At 49.4% G+C, this 17006-nt stretch overlaps 1 protein-coding gene across 2 annotated transcripts; it reads right to left on the reverse strand.

The window, feature by feature from the left end:
- Positions 1-5829: 5829 nt before the first annotated feature.
- LOC137165594 (histidine--tRNA ligase, cytoplasmic-like) lies at positions 5830-16979 on the reverse strand. 2 transcript variants are annotated; one of them, XM_067566904.1, is made up of 14 exons: positions 16864-16979; positions 16465-16663; positions 14698-14787; positions 13976-14095; positions 13507-13602; positions 12367-12492; positions 10887-10994; positions 10530-10628; positions 9746-9839; positions 9278-9405; positions 8950-9183; positions 7896-8009; positions 6769-6915; positions 5830-6275 (listed from the first exon to the last, which is right to left on the reverse strand). In XM_067566904.1, the coding sequence occupies exons 2-14, from the start codon at positions 16576-16578 to the stop codon at positions 6219-6221; spliced, it is 1527 nt and encodes a 508-aa protein (XP_067423005.1). In that variant the 5' UTR covers positions 16579-16663; positions 16864-16979; the 3' UTR covers positions 5830-6218. The 2 variants fall into 2 exon arrangements, with proteins under 2 accessions (XP_067423005.1, XP_067423004.1); XM_067566903.1 differs by having other exon boundaries at positions 16465-16897.
- Between the last annotated feature and the right edge of the window lie 27 nt (positions 16980-17006).

Below are 17006 nucleotides of genomic sequence, written 5' to 3' on the forward strand. Positions count from 1 at the left end.
CCCTGAGGGGGGGGAGGGGCGAGGGTTGCCTCACTAACTATGTGAGGGCAGAGACAAGAAGAGGCAATGAGGAATTCATAAAGAGTGCCAGGGTCAATGGGATTGTGTGCACTGGATGGAAGGATTCCGCTTCAGAAATTACCTTAGTTAAAAGGGAATTGGTCCAGGAGGAGGATTATTTGCCAGATAGGAGTGTGGTTTTGGTGGCACTTTCTGAGTACAAGGTAAAGGTGCCCTTAGCAAAAATCCACTTGGAGTGGGAGGATTAACTACCTGAAAGGGGGTTCCAGGGAGGATGGAGCTAGGTTGTTCTCAGTGGTGGCAGATGACAGAACAAGGAGCAGTTGCAGTGGGGGAAGGTCTAGGTTGGACATTAGGAAAAAGTTTTTCACTAGGAGGGTGGTGAAGCACTGGAATGGGTTACCTAGGGAGGTGGTGGAATCTCCATCTTTAGAGGATTTTAAGCTGCGGCTTGACAAAGCCCTGGCTGGGATGATTTAGCTGAGGTTAGTCCTGCTTTGAGCAGGGGGTTGGACTAGATGACCTCCTGAGGTCCCTTCCAACTCTAATATTCTATGATTCTATGAATAGTAAGGTCAATGTCATCACTAGATCACAGAAAAAATGTGGTGTTGATATGGGTTCCCTGCCTGATGTTCAGGAGGGAATCGGTGAACAGACGGAGGAGTCTTCTCTGATGTTGCCAGCTGAGAGTGGGTTGGATGTGCCCAAGATGGCTCTGAATTTGAGTGAGATTCAGAGGAAGTTTGCTAGGGCTCAGCAAGAGGATGTGTCTTTAGAGGGGGCCAGAGAGGAGGCATGAAGCCTAGCCCCAGCAAGAGAAGGAACAGGCAGATTTTTCATACATGAGTGCTTGCTATATAGAGAATCCCCTGTAGGGAAGAAGCAGCCTCATGACAGGAACTGTAAGCAACTTGTAATTCCTGAGAAGTATAGGGGAGAATTACTGAAGTTGGCTCATGATGGTCCATTTGCAGGGCATCTGGGCATAGAGAAAACTGGTAACAGGCTGAAGCAAAAATTTTATTGGCCTCACATGGCTGATACCATGAGGAGTTATTGCAGAAGCTGGTGATTTGTGTCAGAAGTGCAAGAGTGTGAAGGGTCCTAAGAAGGTGCTCTTACAGCCTTTGCCCATCATGGGGGAGGCGTTTGCCAGGGTGTCTGTGGATATTGTGGGGCCGCTTCCTAAACCGTCCAGGAATGGGAAAAGATATATTCTGATGTTGGTTGATTTCGCAGTCAGATATCCTGAGGCTGTAGCTTTGTCCAATGTTGAGGCTAAAACAGTGGCCACCGCTCTGTTTACTATTTTTAGCAGGGTAGGCTTTCCCAAAGAAATCTTATCAGACCGTGGAGCCAATTTTATGTCAGCTGTATTCAAGCAGCTGTGGGAGATGTGCGGAGTAGGTCACCTAAGAGCTGCCCCTTATCATCCAGAGAGCAGTGGTTTGGTAGAGAGGTTTAATGGGACATTGAAAGCTATGCTGAAGATGTATGTGGATAGACATCAGAATGAATGGGATGTCTTGTTACCTTATTTGCTGTATGCGTACAGGAGTGTACCCCAAGAGTCTACAGGGTTTGCTCCTTTTGAGCTACTTTACAGGAGGCAGGTCAGAGGACCCCTGGATTTGATTTGTAATTCCTGGGAGGGTAATGTAGAGGTGCCAGGACAGCCAGTGTGGGAGTACGTATCACAGTTTAGAGAGCGCTTGCAAGACATGATGGGTCTGGTTCAGCAGAACCTTAAGAGAAGTCAGGAAGTTCAGAAAGCTTGGTATGACAGGCAGACTGAAGAGAAAGCTTTTGAAATTGGGGATATGGTCCTTGTACTAATCCCAGTGAGAAGTAATAAAATGCAGGACATCTGGGATGGATCATATGAGGTTATAGAGAGAGTTAATGAGGTTACCTATCATGTCAGAAAGCCTTGTGGAAGAGGAGCTGAACAGCTGGTACATGCTAACAGACTGAAAATATATTGTGAAAGGGAGGCAGCCGTCAATATGATTTGTTGTGCTGACGAAGGAACATTATCTGTCCCTTTAGTTGACTTAGTTGCAGAAAGCAAAGGCGAAACTCCACTAGAAAGCATTGAGTTTGGAAAGGTTTGGGTCCTGCCCAGAAGCAGGAAATGTTAGCCCTGTTAAACCATCACAGACAAGCGTTCTCCAACTGGCCAGGTTTAACTGACAGGATTGTGCATTCCATTCTAACCACAGGACCCCGCCCGATGCCCAGCAGAGCATATCGGGCCAAGGGGGAGATGCAGAAACAGATTCAGGAGGAGGTAGAAAACATGTTGGAAATGGGGGTAATTACTAGGTCAAATAGTCCCTGGGTGTCTCCCATTGTGATGGTGCCCAAGAAGGACAAAACCATGAGGTTCTGTGTGGATTACAGAAAGCTGAATGCAATTACATAGCCTGACCCATACCCCACACCCTGCATAGAGGATTTATTGGACCAGTTGGGGGGTACAAAATTCATAAGCACACTAGATCTAACTCAGGGATACTGGCAAATCCCCTTAGATGCTGATGCCCAGGAAAAATCTGCTTTCATAGTGAATTCTGGTCTGTATGAATTCAAGGTTCTGCCATTTGGGTTAAAAAATTCCAGTGCCACCTTTATGAGGCTCATTAATGAGGTTTTGGATGGGTTACAAAATTTTGCCAGAGCCTATATAGATGACTTGGCTATTTTCAGTGATTCCTGGGGAGATCATTTGTACCACATGGGGGTCGTGTTACAAAGATTCAGAGAGGCCAACTTAACGGTTAAAGTTTCCAAGTGCATGTTAGGAGCTGCAGAAGTGTCATACCTGGGACACAGGGTAGGCAGTGAGATAATATGCCCTGATCCTTTGAAAGTGGAAGCCATAAAGGGCTGGCCTGAGACCAAAACAAAGAAGAAGGTCCAATCCTTTATTGGGCTGGCCAATTATTATCGCAGGTTTATGAAGGGGTTTAGTGACATTGTAGCTCCCATAACAGACCTTACCAAAAAAGGAAATCCAGACATGGTAAAATGGACTAGGCCTGTGAGCAGGGCTTCCATAGGATAAAAGAAGCCTTATCTAAGGAGCCTGTATTGGCCAGTCCTGACTTTGAAAAAACATTCTTCCTGTGCACAGATGCTTCTAACATTGGATTAGGAGCTGTCCTCATGCAGGACAGGGAGGGGGTAAGAGGCACCCCATTGCATACCTGAGCAAAAAACTAACTCCCACTGAACAGCATTATGCTACTATAGAAAAGGAATGTTATGCCATTGTCTGGGCCATAAAACAGCTTCAACCCTATTTGTATAACAGGAAGTTTACTGTGGTCAGTGATCACGCTCCATTGGTGTGGTTACACAAAGGCAAAGGGACCAAATCCAGGCTACTCTGTTGGAGTTTAGCCTTACAGGAATGTGATACGAACATAGTTCACATCAAAGGTAAAGAGAATCTTGTAGCTGATGCACTGTCAAGAATGGGGGGTCCCTGAGGAGTATTCAGAAGCTCGGATTACTCCCTTCTACACCAATCTCACATTGGGGGTGTCACACTGGTTGGCTCGAACGGGAGGCATTTAGTATATTGTTTGACATCAGTGTGTCAAAATCGTAATAATTCATGTAAGATATGCCGTGTCAGATACTGTTAGAAAGGCTATAATGTGCTAAGTAAGATGATAATGTTTATGTTCATGTGTTATATGTGAAATGGAAGTTATGGATATATTTGAGATATCTGTATTTCAAATTGTGCTGGCTGGGCCACACCCCAGACAGGATAGCTGCAAAACAATAGCCTGCTTAATTGCCCATTAAGACATTCCCAGGTGCAAGGGGCCCCGGGGAAGAAGCCAGCATAACCTAATGAGTCACCAGAACTTGCTAATGTGACACTGGACTCCATTTTGGTTCCTGTGAAATTCCACAGGCAGCATACCTGATGAGGCACCAGGACCAGCCCATCGGACTCTGGACTCCATTTTAGTTCCTGTAAAATTCTACAAGACAGCAGGGCCAGGGGGTATATAAGGTGGTGGCCTGGGAAACCATTTTGTCTTTTGTTCCTGTTCAGCTACGGACACATACCTACCTTTGGCTCAATTCACTTGCAACTGAACCGAAGGTCTAAGACCCATCCAGATACTGGATGTATGCTAGAGGAACTGTACAAGCCTGCAACTCCACAATTCTCCCAGAAACTTGATGTATATGGACTTTCAATCATTTGTATGTATCTGATTTGCTTTGACCCTTTAACATTTCTCTTATGATTTGTTTCTTTTTTATAATAAACCTTTAGTTTTAGTTACTAAAGGATTGGCTGACAGCATGATATTTTGGGTAAGATCCAAACTTATATTGATCCAGTACTGTGGCTGACCCTTTGGGGTCAGGGGGAACCTTTTTAGTAAAGAGCATAGAGTTTAAATCACTGGTCTCTTTACTGGACCTAGTGGCTGATTGGGAGCCAGAGACTGAAATGCAGTAAAGGGGGCTGTGTGTATTAGTGTACTGAATTCTTGATAACCACTTTGGGGGAATCAGAAGCACAGATTGTAGCTGGTTGGGAAGTCTGACTTCAGTGTCACCCACCCCTGTTGGGAGAATCTGCTCTCCATTTGCAGCCTGCCCTGACCTTGGCATTCTCAGGTGGCAACCCCAGGCATGGAAGGGTCACAGTGCAGCCTTAGGCCAACAGTCCAGGCCAGAGGCAAAATGGGAATATCATGTCCAATCCCCACATGTTATGTAGGGAGACCAAAGAGCATCCTAGAAGCATAGTTCATTTAATTGTATCCTGGACAGCAGTGGTACTCCCATCGTGCTGAACTAGGGAAGATAAATTTACTAATTCAGCCCCCTGGCTAGAGGGCAGCACAGATAGGGACTGACCTTCTAGCAATTCAGAGCTGCCCCACTTAGGCAAAGGGCAGAGAGATTCCAAGGACAAGTTTCTGTGGAAGTTCTGGATACATGGTGATGCTCACAAGGCCACCCTCAGCAAGCCTAAACATAGTGAATTTGCAAAGGCATCTGGCCATTGTGCAGGACTGGGCAGATGTGAATCCCTTCAAGATGGTGCAGAGTTGATTTGTTAACCTCTAGGTCAGGGGTTCTCAACCGGTGGTACGCGTACCACTAGTGGTACGCGGAAGCCGGTTCGGTGGTACGCGAGGCAAACCGCACCGCCGATTCTGCCGCCGAATCCCCCCCTCCCTGCTGCCGCCGATCCCCTCCCCGCCCCCGCCGACAAACACTGCCGCCGATCCCCCTCGCCCCCGCCAACAAACGCTGCCGCCGATCCCCCCCACCCCCGCTGAAAAACGCTGCCGCCGATCCCCCCCGCAGCCGCCGAGAAACGCAGCTGCTGATTCCCCCCCCCCCAGGGCCGAGAAACCCGCCCGCCGCCGGTCCCCCCCGCCGCCAAACGCCACCGCCGATTCCCCCCTGCAGCCGCCGACAAACGCTGCCACCGTTCTCCACCGCCCCAAGGCCGAGAAATCCGAGATTCCCCCCCCTTACCGCCGCCGAGAAAAGCTCCCACCGTTGCTCCCCCGCCTGCTGAGAAAAGCCGCCGCCACCGTTCTTCCCTCCCCCCGCCGAATCATGGCCCCTTGCTGCCGCCGAAAATGGGCAAATGGCTGTATGGGTTCGGCGGAGGTTATTGATTGAAAGTGCTTAATGCGCTCATTTTCCGAGTAGTACTCTGGCCAGGTACAGTCAGGTGAAGCGGTACTCGACCTGACTGTACCTGACCGGAGTGGTACTCGGGAAAAAAAGGTTGAGAACTGCTGCTCTAGGTCATTGAGAAGGGAATCTGCTTTACTGCAAATGTAAGAGCTCTGATTTGACCAGTGAGCTTGCTACCATGATAATACAAGCACATTAAAACACACCCACTCCTCATGCTACTTAACCTAAGAGGGCTAACACATGGCAATCTGCCCTATGCCTTTAAAATAAGTCCTCTCCCTGCACACCGAGATGCTGTATCAAGACATAGGATTGGTAGGGCAAGGTTAGTCTCAGTGCAGTCTTCAGCCAAATCAGCACTGCCCAAATCCTCATGGAATCATGGCCTCGCAGTGCCGAGTTACTAGTTTAGAAACCCAGATGCATCCCATGGCTGGGAACAATCCACACAGCAGAATACAGGTCCAGTGAGTCAAGTTGCTGTGTAAAGAAGGGCTCTAGGACTGCAACCTTTTCCTGATTTCCTCAATAAGCTTCTCCCTAGGGACATTAATCTGCAAAACAAACAGGAAGGAACTGATCACAACAATACAACTGTCTTGTGGGAAGTGTCCCAAGCTCCCAGTATTATCAGGATGCCCACTTACCCCTTGCAGCCACCCAGACCTGGCCTCTGCCATCCCGCAAACCCTCCACTCTGAACTCCCTCTGGAAGCACCCACCCCATAAAAATGCATTCCATTACCACCAAGGGGGACTTCCGCTCTATGCCCTCTAGGGACAGAATTAGACTGCTCAGCAGAGAGCTTTGGTGATCTGTAGCTCTGAAGAAGCTTTGCTGTGGACTTAGATCACTTTGTAAAGAGGATTTAATCTGTACTGGAGCCTGGCTAACCCTAGTGAGCTGTGATTCAAAGAGCGCCCAAAGATGCCCTAATAGCCAGGCACTATCAACCCAGGGAGAAGGTTGTCTAGATCCCTTTAGTGGGTTTTGGGGGCAGTCTTTGGACTCCCTAGCCCATCCCCAATATCCAAGGACATCCTCACCTCTTCTCGGGTAGCTACAATTCGCAGCTTGATGACTCCATCCTTCTGTTCCTGCTCTCCTATGATGGCAGCGAGAGGGATTCCTGTGTCTTCACAGTACTGCAGCTGGTTCAGCAGTTTGGGGTTCTTTTTATACAGCATCTCTGCCTAGAGGGGAACCACAGCAGGCAAAGTGGTTATGTTCAAGAGCTTATGCAGAATATGAAGTGACAAACCTACCCTGCTTTCTAACACACTACTAGGGCTGGCTGGAAATTCTCTGATGGAATGGTTTTCTGGTGGAGAATGCAGATTAGTGGGCATCTAAACATTTTGTGGCGGGGTTTGATTTAGCCTAAGCTCCAATGGAACCCAGGCAAGTTTTGAAACCCATCTGCTAGGCATGTTTTCCTGCCAGCTTGCCTGCCTCGTGGGCTACTGGGCAACGCGTGCTTCCAGGTGCCCAGTTCTTCTGCAAACTATCTGGCATGCCAAGGCCCTGAAAGCAGCAGCTCCCAAGCTCTGAGGTTCCCGGCTCAGCTGGAGCTTCCAAGTGCTCAGTTCTTCTGCAAACTACGTGGCATGCTGAGGCCCTAAGAGCCCGAGCTTCCAAGCTCTGAGGTTCCTAGCTCAGCTGGAGCTTCCAAGTGCCCAGTTCTTCTGCAAACTACGTGGCATGCTGAGGCCCTAAGAGCCCGAGCTTCCAAGCTCTGAGGTTCCTAGCTCAGCTGGAGCTTCCAGGCTCCCAGTTCCCCTTTACCCTGCTGGGTGGGATTTCCTCTGGAAGTTATCAAAATGTGATTTGTTTGGATTCTGTTTTGGGGAGTTTTGAAATGTGTGGGTTTTGTTCCAAATTGGAACGAAGCCAAATTTTGAAATTCTAAATGCTCCTGTGAAACAGAATTACGATTCTCCTCACAGCTCTAGCCATTAGCACGGAGACCCCTGGAGCAGATGTTTGCAACAGGCTCAGTACCAGCAGCTGCCTTTCTCCATCAGGACTAGCTCTGGCCCAGAGCCAAACAACAGAAAGGTTGGTGAGTCTTGTCTTGCTGTGCCACACTCTCCCAGAGACACTCTCTCTCACCCCCAATTCTAAGGACTGATTTGAGAAGCATAACTAGGCCAGTCCGACTGTCCAGTCTTACCTTGATCCCAGAATCCCACAGCTCAGAGATGAGCTTCAATTTCACATCAAGGAAGTTCTTCTGTGGAGTTGCCACCAGCACCTGTGTCTCAGTTGTCCGGATCTTCTCAGAATCCTGGGAGAAGGGATAGAGCTGTGAATGAAACACAGGGAAACATCCTCCTGCTGGTGAAGAGACATGCTCCAAGGCACCTGACAGTTGCTGCTCATCTACCCCTTGTACCTGTTACTGGAGAACACCACCATTTTCCTAACATGCTATAATATAGGGAGATTACATGAAAAACAAAGAAAACCACCAAACTATGTTATTTTGGAGTTAAGTTTGTGCAAACTTAATTTATCCCCCTTGAGTATATGCATCATGACACAGAATTTCATTAGGTACTATTTTTTCCATAGGACCCCTGCCTCATTCTGAGCACAGAGCAGACTTGCTCTGGGGATGAGGCAGCTGTACAATTTTTTTGAGCTCACCAATGTGTTGCCTGTGTCTTATTTACCACACATCACCCCAACCCTCAATTAAATAGGAATTATTTATTTCCTCCTGGGTTTTTCCTCAATCTACCATGGTAGTATGAAGTTCACAACTGTTGAGTTAATTATCTTCATAGCACCCTGGGAGACAAGTATTTTACAGACAGAAAACTAAGGCACAGAGAAATTAAGGCCAAAATGACAGTGCCAATTTACAATCAGGGAAATTGACAGAAAAGCAAAGTAACTTGGTCTAAGCTTCAGCTAAGGAGTGGAAGAACCAGTAATAAACATCAGGACCTCCTAAGAACCAGCCCTACCTTAGTGAACATTTTCCTTCAAGTGGCTTGCCCAGGAAGCCTGTCGCAGAGGCGAGGAAAGGACTCAGATCTCCTGTGCGTCATTCAACCACAAGCCCATCGTTCCTTTCACTGCAGTCCCCTGCCTCCCTGCTACAGATCTTCCAATTTCTGCAGCAAATGTGGCAGGTGTCCTATAGAAAATGGCCTCCTTAGCTGCACCCCTGGCTGGCTCCCACAGTGCTGACATTCTGGGTATTGCTGAGTGGCACACACCTTCATCTCCTGCTCCATGATGGAGAAGAGCCGCTCCACTCCGATGCTGACTCCCACACACGGCACCTTGTGCCCCTTGGGATCGAACATCCCCACCAGCTCGTCATAGCGGCCGCCTCCAGCCACGCTGCCCGGCTCCTCCCCATGAGCGTTCTGAGGCTGGAGCAGGATGGCTTCATAGATCACCCCAGTGTAATAATCCAGACCCCGCGCCAGGCTCAGGTCGAAGGAGATCTGCAGGATAGGAGGGGAATTCCATTAGCAGATACAACAACGGGGACCCTGGGCTGCTCAGCCAGGCCTAGATCAGTTCCCCTCCCCAATTCACCTTATCTGCGATGCCAAACAAGGTCAGGTACTCGAACAGCAGCTTCATGTCTTCCAGCCCCTCCCGGGCCAGCTTGTTCTGGGCCAGCTTAGGGTCCTGGAGCAGTTGCTCAATCAGACCCAGTCCATCTGCAGAAACGAGACAGACTTGAAATACACCAGGCAGGGAGGGCCAAGCTCCCATGGATTGCTCCAAGCCTGGCTCACAGCCCCCTGCTCGCCCTTACAGCCTTGTGCATCTATCTCCTTCCTAGGGGACACTGACCACCCAAACTACCCGAGACACACAGGCTGCAAGTCAGCTTGGCCTGGGAAAGAGCAGTCAAATGTCTAGGGAACCCTGATCTTTCCCATGCAGGGACTGAGCTAGCTGGAGCGTCTTCTGGGAAGGTGATGTAACCCCCATGGACTCTCGACTGACCTGGGTGTGGCTGGACAGGGAATCAGATCTCAGTTCCACAGAACTCACCATGCAGTCGAACATATTCCCCAATGCGATCCGCAGCCTCTGGCAAGAGCCCCTTCTCTTGCACCATCTCGGTCTTCACATCCTCCCACGTCACCTGGGGTGGCGAAGATAAGAAGATTAATCACAGCTCCCTTGACTCCTGGGAGTGAAAAACCCTTCCCCAGCTTCCTGCTTCCACACCAACACCAACACCACCCCATGGGTTCAGAACACACCCTGACAGGAAACTGCAGGAAAGGGAGAGCATTGCCTGGTGGCTATTCCAATTAGAGAGCTCACATTTTACAGATGGAACATGTAAATGGGAACCTTCCCAGAGGAAGTAATAATAATCAGACTTCACCCTCATTCAGTGCCTTCAGCCTAAGGCTCTCAAAGCTCTTTCTGAATGATTTAGGCCCAGATCCTCAAAGATATTTGGGAGTTAGATGCCTATTTATTTCACGGGAAGTTAGCAGCCCAAACACCTTTGAGGAACTGAGCCCTAATCCCTCCAAATTCCTGGAAGGGTAGGTCGTCTTATCCCCATTTCACAGATAGGAAAGCTCCAGCACAGCCAGTGGATGTGACTTGCCCAAGAACAGAATCCATACTTCTAGGCTCTTGAAAGAGTCACGGAGAATGTCAGCTCTGAAAGCCCCTTCCTCAGGTGGGTGTTTCTATCCTTTGCACTTGGAGATAGATTACAATCTTCCCACTAGAAAGCATACAGATGAGTGCTAGGGCAGTGCTAGACAGCAGTCAGTGCCTGCCAGCCAAGGCTGGGAAATCCAGAGAGAATTACCTTATTCAGTTTGTCCACAGTAGAGCAAATGCTATGAAACAGGTTCTCTGGAATGCCACAGACTGCAAACACTCCATTCAAAATGCGCCTGTCGTTGACCTGGGGGCGGGAAGCAGAGTCACTCTCAATCGGAACCCAATGAAGACTCCCAGTAAGATGGAATCACTTCCACTTGACCTCTGTACAGCTCCAGTGGTCCTTGAAGCAGTTGTAGTTAGAGTTCTGCCCATCCCTTCCTTCAGAGGCCTTCTCATATAGTATACTCAGGGAACACTAGAGTTGGGGATGGCTGGGAGGGCAGACACATTCTGGCCTGGGCAGACAGGTAATTATGAAACCAACTGGCTCTGGTTTTACCTTAATTAGGAAGTCTCCAAGCTGCAACGTGCTCAGGACCTCATGCACGATCTTCAGACACTCGGCGTCAGGAATCATGGGGTCAAACTGGCCGGCGATGTCAAAATCCTGGGGTATAGGAAAAGACGGTGAGAATCCAGGCAGTGTAACCCAGCTGGCAGCAACCAGAGTCCTCAGACACACAGCTCCCTATGCTGCACCCTGTGCCCTGCACCCAAGGGGAGTCCTGGCCTGGTGTGCAGAGAGGCATGTACTCTAAGCTGCCCAAGGTAACAAGTTCAACTCAGCCTGTTACAGAAAATTGTTTGTGAAAGTTGGCACAAATTCTAGGCAACCAGACTACAATGAACTGGACTGTTTAAGTTAAAGCATTGTGATAAGGGGACTGCAAAGCTCCATGGGATGGGACATGTGGACTGGAAGGTGTGAGTTTTACCGTCATGGTTACTACCCCCACCATTTCCTGGGACCCATCAGGAAACCATTGGCCCTTTGTGAGCCTGATGCTAAGACAGGATCAGAGAGAGGGAACTGATGACATCACTGCCTTCACCTGGAATGTGAGATTTGCATTTGTGCAGTCGCCCCCTCCCTCACGTGTCATTTTCCTTCCCCACCTTATTTTTTCTCTCTCCTCTCCCTTTCCTTTTATCTAAAGGATCTGGCTTAGCCAGCCAAGACAACACCGTCTTTTGAAACACTGCTTTGAGCCTGTGACCAAAAATGTGAGCTAAAAGCAATGCCTTCAACAGCCTGACGCTGGTACACATTTGCCAGGACTCTGACGGTACTGGGTTTGACTTTCACCAGCTGTGAGGTTGCAGAGGAGAGACAGCACCAATGACAGAAGCACCATTTTCTATCTTTGCAATTCTGCTTTCTCCCCTTGGGTGTTTGTCATCTTTTCTCTTAAAGAAACAGGATCAGACTTCAACATCATCAGCTCCAGCCCATCTTAACTAATTTTTTCTCTTCCCCCTCCAAAAGGACAGATAGACTTTTAGATTAAAGGAAATATATTACTATCAGATAGGGAGTTTCCCCTATAGACTGTACAGCTAAAGGGAATAAGTGATGTTGTTAAGCCTGACTTAATACTTTACGTTTCAAATGCTGTAACTGTTTTTCCTTCTTTTCTTGTGTTTTAAATTTCCTGTTAATGATGCTTGTTACAATGGGAGGCATCAATGATAACTTGACACAAAACCTTGGCCCACATTTAACTGTTTGATGTTGTAATAATAATAAGCGTTCTAACACTAAAAAGTGTTTCATTAACACCTTCTGTGAGACACCCCCTTTTCAGTACAGCAGGCCCCAGACACACACAGAGCCCTCTTCCTCCATCCTCTTCACCATACTTAGTGGGAAGCCAGGATCCCAGACTTCACTGGATCGTTCTCTGCATTCCATGGGGAATCCTGCGTCCAGGCACACAGCTCCCCGCTGCATGGCGAGTGCTCAAGCTGCAGGTACTCACACACTGGAAGAACTCCCGGTAGCGGCCCCTTGTCATGGCGGGGTTATCCCGTCTATAAACCTTGGCAATGTGGTAGCGCTTAATGTTGGTGATTTTGTTCATCGCCAAAAAACGAGCAAAGGGCACCTGAGCAAAAAGGGTTAAGGATGGAACCTAGAGGGAATCTCCTGTGGCTTGGAGTCATTCAGCCCCATTATCATTCTACAGACAGCTGCTAGGCCAGTACAACACAATACCACAGCAAAGCCCATGCTAAAGGTCACCTGCAAACTGTGGCCATCTATCCTAATGGACAGTAAAATCTAAGTCCCTGTGAGAGCATCTTTTTATTGATCACACCATGTTAACAGCCAGAACAAACAGCCTCTTTGGTGGGTCATTTGAACAGATGTTGCAGTCTTTAGCTGTTATGATACAAACTGGGATTACATACATAATACAGTGAGAGATTAAGGACCAGAGATAAGGGAGCTTTCAGGTGAAATTTTAACTGAGCTGCAGTCAGTAAAGCACAGAGATCTTGGATGGATGACCCATTCGGCAAGAGTAACGAAGGCAATGGCTCTTTCACTGAGACTAGGGAGGCCATGTGAAGAGTCAGAAAGGAGGCTAGCATTAGATGAGCACAGGCAGATGCAGAAGGGAGTGTAGAGAGAAGGTTGAGTGTCCAGGGAGTAGGCTGGAGCAAGCCCATGGAGAGTTTCTATGTACAGAAGGCAACTTTAAATCATCCTGAAGTTACCAGCGAGCTAGTTTTGAGGATGGGATGATGTAGTCACCATTCTATCTCTAGCACTGAGCAGTAATTCTACAGGTGCTGGAGTTGGAAAGGCTGGGACTTGAGCTGATCCTAGAGATGGGGGCTGCAGTAGTCTAGATGGGAGAGATGACGATTTGGATGGGAATGAGTTGAGATGGGTGTATGTGGGCAATGACATGGAGGCAGTTACACAAGGGAAATACTGGGGAGTAATGGGATGAATGTATACAAGGTACAATGGGCACCTCCCCAGTTAGGAGGAGGTGACAGAGACACCAGTACGTCATCCTCACCTCCGCCCCACACGCTCCTGTCTAAGAAAAACCAGCAACCGCTGGATGAGATGGTGCTTCCCAAGAGCAGGGACTCTGGCAGGATACAGTCAGGTCATAGCGAAGAGAGAGCAGCTCTCCCCCCTGGTCTTTCAGGTCGTAGATGAGCTTTGAGTCCGACCCGTACTTCCCTGTCAGGGTGTCCTAAAGAAAAAGCAAGACAACTGTGTCAGGCAAGGGAGGATGAGCTCCAGGAGCAAGAAGCACCCAGAAAAAAGGAGATAGAATCCTTGACCCTGATTTCAGTTGGATCTGGTCCCAGTCAGATGATCTAACCCCTTCCAGCTTTACCACAGAAGGCACTCACTTGCCATGGGAGGTGTTCACAGCTGAGTTCTTAGACATGGCACCTGCCCTTCAGGTCACAATTAATGCAGCTACAGCCCTTTAAAATGCACCCAAAAATGTCAAGGGGCATAAAGGTACAGACCTATGGATCACAACCGACTCAGGGATTAGTGCCTCCAGCAGCCCACCTGCCCCCTCCAAGACATCACAGTGCAGTCCCTGCCCTCACCTTCAGCTCAAACACAGGGGTGTCGATGACCTCAGCCCCATGGCGCTTGAAGCAACTGATGATGGTGTTGAGGACTTTCTCCCGGATGGCCATTTGCTTGGGACTGTAGTCCCTGGTGCCCTGAGAGCCCAAACCAAAGGGAAGTGGGTGAGAAGAGAAATGTTAACAGTGAAGAATTATAACCACCAACCTGCAACAATAAAACCATCAAATATCTAAACTGTTCCCAGCTTCTGCGGCTGTTCAAAGCTCTGAGCCCAAAAGTTTGGCACTACAACAAGGGTCACTTAGGCCTAGAATAATTAAAGTTGATGATTCATTGACCTACTGCTGTTTCAAACAGCAGTACACAAAGCCCACTAGGGAACTTTTGGTGCACAGGATCCACATGGACAGATAGCACATGGCACACTGCAGCATTGTAGATTTACGCTCGTTGTAGATTTACGCTAATTCCTCATTCAGATATGCCCTTACGCATAAGAGTGAACTGGAAAGAGGGAATAGGATGGGAGGAGAAAGAGCCTTAGGGTTGAAAGGCTGGAGCTGAGGAAAAATCATGCACCCTACCATAAACTGCAGGATAACAAGCAGGAAAGGGGCAGTTTGTTTCTGTGGTAGGAGCACCTTGGTCATATGCCAGTAGAGAAGATGGGGTGGGGTAAGCAGGAGACAAAGCAACCCATTAGAGACCCAGCTATCGTAAGGAGGTGGAGGGTTACCTTGGGGGTTTTGAGAATGAGGGTTTTTTTCCCCTTGTCAGTTCCCAGCTGTGCCTTTGGCTGTACGAGTTTTACCATGCCCTCTGCCACCTGGGGACAGAGAAAAGGCTTTTGATAAACAGAGCATAAACACGGACTCCTGAGAGCATATTGCCACAGTATGGAGAAAGGTCTACAAGATGTCAGCTCAACTGGTGGACACTACAAGGCCTGCAGAAGGTTTCCTCAGTTACTAGCAGCTCCACTATAAGGAGGTAGGTGAGGAGTTACCTTTGGGGTTTGGAGAATGAAGTTATTTTCCCCCTCATCAGTTTCCAATCGGATTTCCTTCCCCAGACCTGAAGAAGAGCTCTCTGTAGCTCAAAAGCTTGTATTTGCCACCAGCTGAAGTTGATCCAATAGAAGATATTACCTTACCCACATTGTCTCTCTAATATCCTGGGACCAACATAACCACAACAGCACTGCAATAACAGCTCCACTGTAATTCAAAAGTCCTTGCTTTGACTCGTTTTTCTTGCATTTGACATTTTTAATGTTAGCAGGCCATCCAATGGAATCTCAGCAGCCCGTTAGAGTGTACAGCAATTTGGGAGCTATTGACACTTACTGACTACAGAGTAGAGCTGTGGTCCATAAACTAGTGGGACATGCCCCCTTAGGGGGGCATGAAAAAACGTGGCAGGGCCTAGGCCAGCCCCCACGGAGAGTGAGTACCACTCAGCCCCGCTTGGGCCCAACTCCCAGCCACAAGTGCAGTCCTGGGTCCGCTCCTGGCCCCCGGCTGCAGCTCCCAGTGGGTGCATACATATTCCATTATTGTAAGGGGGAGATGTGAGAGAAAAAGTTTGGGCACCATTGGGGGAGAGAATATAGTTAGCAGTTCTGGCTTTTCAGATAAATTAAAAAGCTCCCAAATCTGAATCATCACTTTCTATCCAGCCAGAATAATCCCTACCAGACAATCTCTAGGGAGTTTACAACAAGGTGTCCACCAGAGAACTGCACTAACAATTGCTTCCTTCCTCTAATCCAGCCCTCTAGTTGGGATCAAGATAGAGCATGACATACTGGACTCTCTAGTCCAGCGGTTCTCAAACTGTGTATCGGGGGTCATGAGTTCCTTTTAATGGGGTCAGACTCACTAGAACCCAGGACAGAAAGCGGAAGCCCAAGTCCCGCCGCCTGGGGCTGAAGCAGAAGCCCAAGGGCTTGAGCTCTGGGCAGCAGGGCTTGGGCTTCAGCCCTGCTGCAGGAGGCTGCAAAGTAACATGGGGCACTGGGGTCCTGAATTAACATTTGTTGTCAGAAGGGGGTTGCAGTGCTGTGAAGTTTGAGAGCCGCTGCTCTAATCCCTGCTGACTGCCCCTTTATACTGAGTCCACATTCCAGTAGTAACGTCCTGTGCACTCCCATAGTACTTCACACTTTGAACATTAGACAGACACAGTAATTACCTCATTAACGCCCTTCAGAATCAGGAGAGGACTAAAGAGGGGGAAGGGAAGCCAGTGACACTGACAGGGTGAGCAGCTACCCAGCGTCCATGGCAGAGAGAGGAACTGGGGTTAGGATCCAGGTGCCAGACGCATGCTGCGGCTCGCTGCTGCTTCTCTAGCGCTTGGGAGCGCCGCGCGGCCTGGGTCTCCGACCTCCCCCGTATCCTCCCGAGCATCAGAGCCAAGTCTGAAAGCCAAAGGCTTGTCCGCTGGGAGCGGATGGATCCTCGGGACTGGAGCAGGGGCCGCCACCCAGCGTGGGACTCACCTGGTTTCGGGAGCGGGCGGCAAAGGCTCGCAGGGCGCAGACCGGTGCCAGGCGCTGGCCCCCGAAGGACACTGGGCAGCAGCGCCCCAGAGCGAGGGGACGGAGCCAGTTCATAGCTCAGGCCGCCGCCGGATCCCGAAGGCTCCCTGCGGGGATGCCCGAGGCTACACAGCCGGGAGGGGAGCGGGAAGCCGGGGGCCTGTGACACAGAGACGGGGTGAGGGTGAGACCGGTGTGCGGGGCTGGCGCAGGCTCCGCAGGGCCACGGGCTGACCGAGAGCCCCCGGGGGGGGCTGGGGCCACCGCGCCGCACTGACACCCTGCCCCGGAGGACTCAATCAACCTCACTGCACTACATAGCGTAGAGGGCGGCTACGGATAGAATGTGCACCCTCTAACCATAGAGTCTTAGGACATCTAGTGCATTTCCGCAGAACTAGAGCGTTCCGGAGCCCACCGGGTCTGAGGTGTTCCGGGTCAACTGCGGAGAAGACTATCTGGGACCATAGAGTTTCAGGAGACTTTCCAGAGGGGTACAAAAT

Source organism: Emydura macquarii, unplaced genomic scaffold, assembly GCF_026122565.2.
Source record: "Emydura macquarii macquarii isolate MOO-44397 ecotype Brisbane River unplaced genomic scaffold, CSIRO-AGI_Emac_v2 contig_2768, whole genome shotgun sequence".
Taxonomy (NCBI): Eukaryota; Metazoa; Chordata; order Testudines; family Chelidae; genus Emydura; species Emydura macquarii.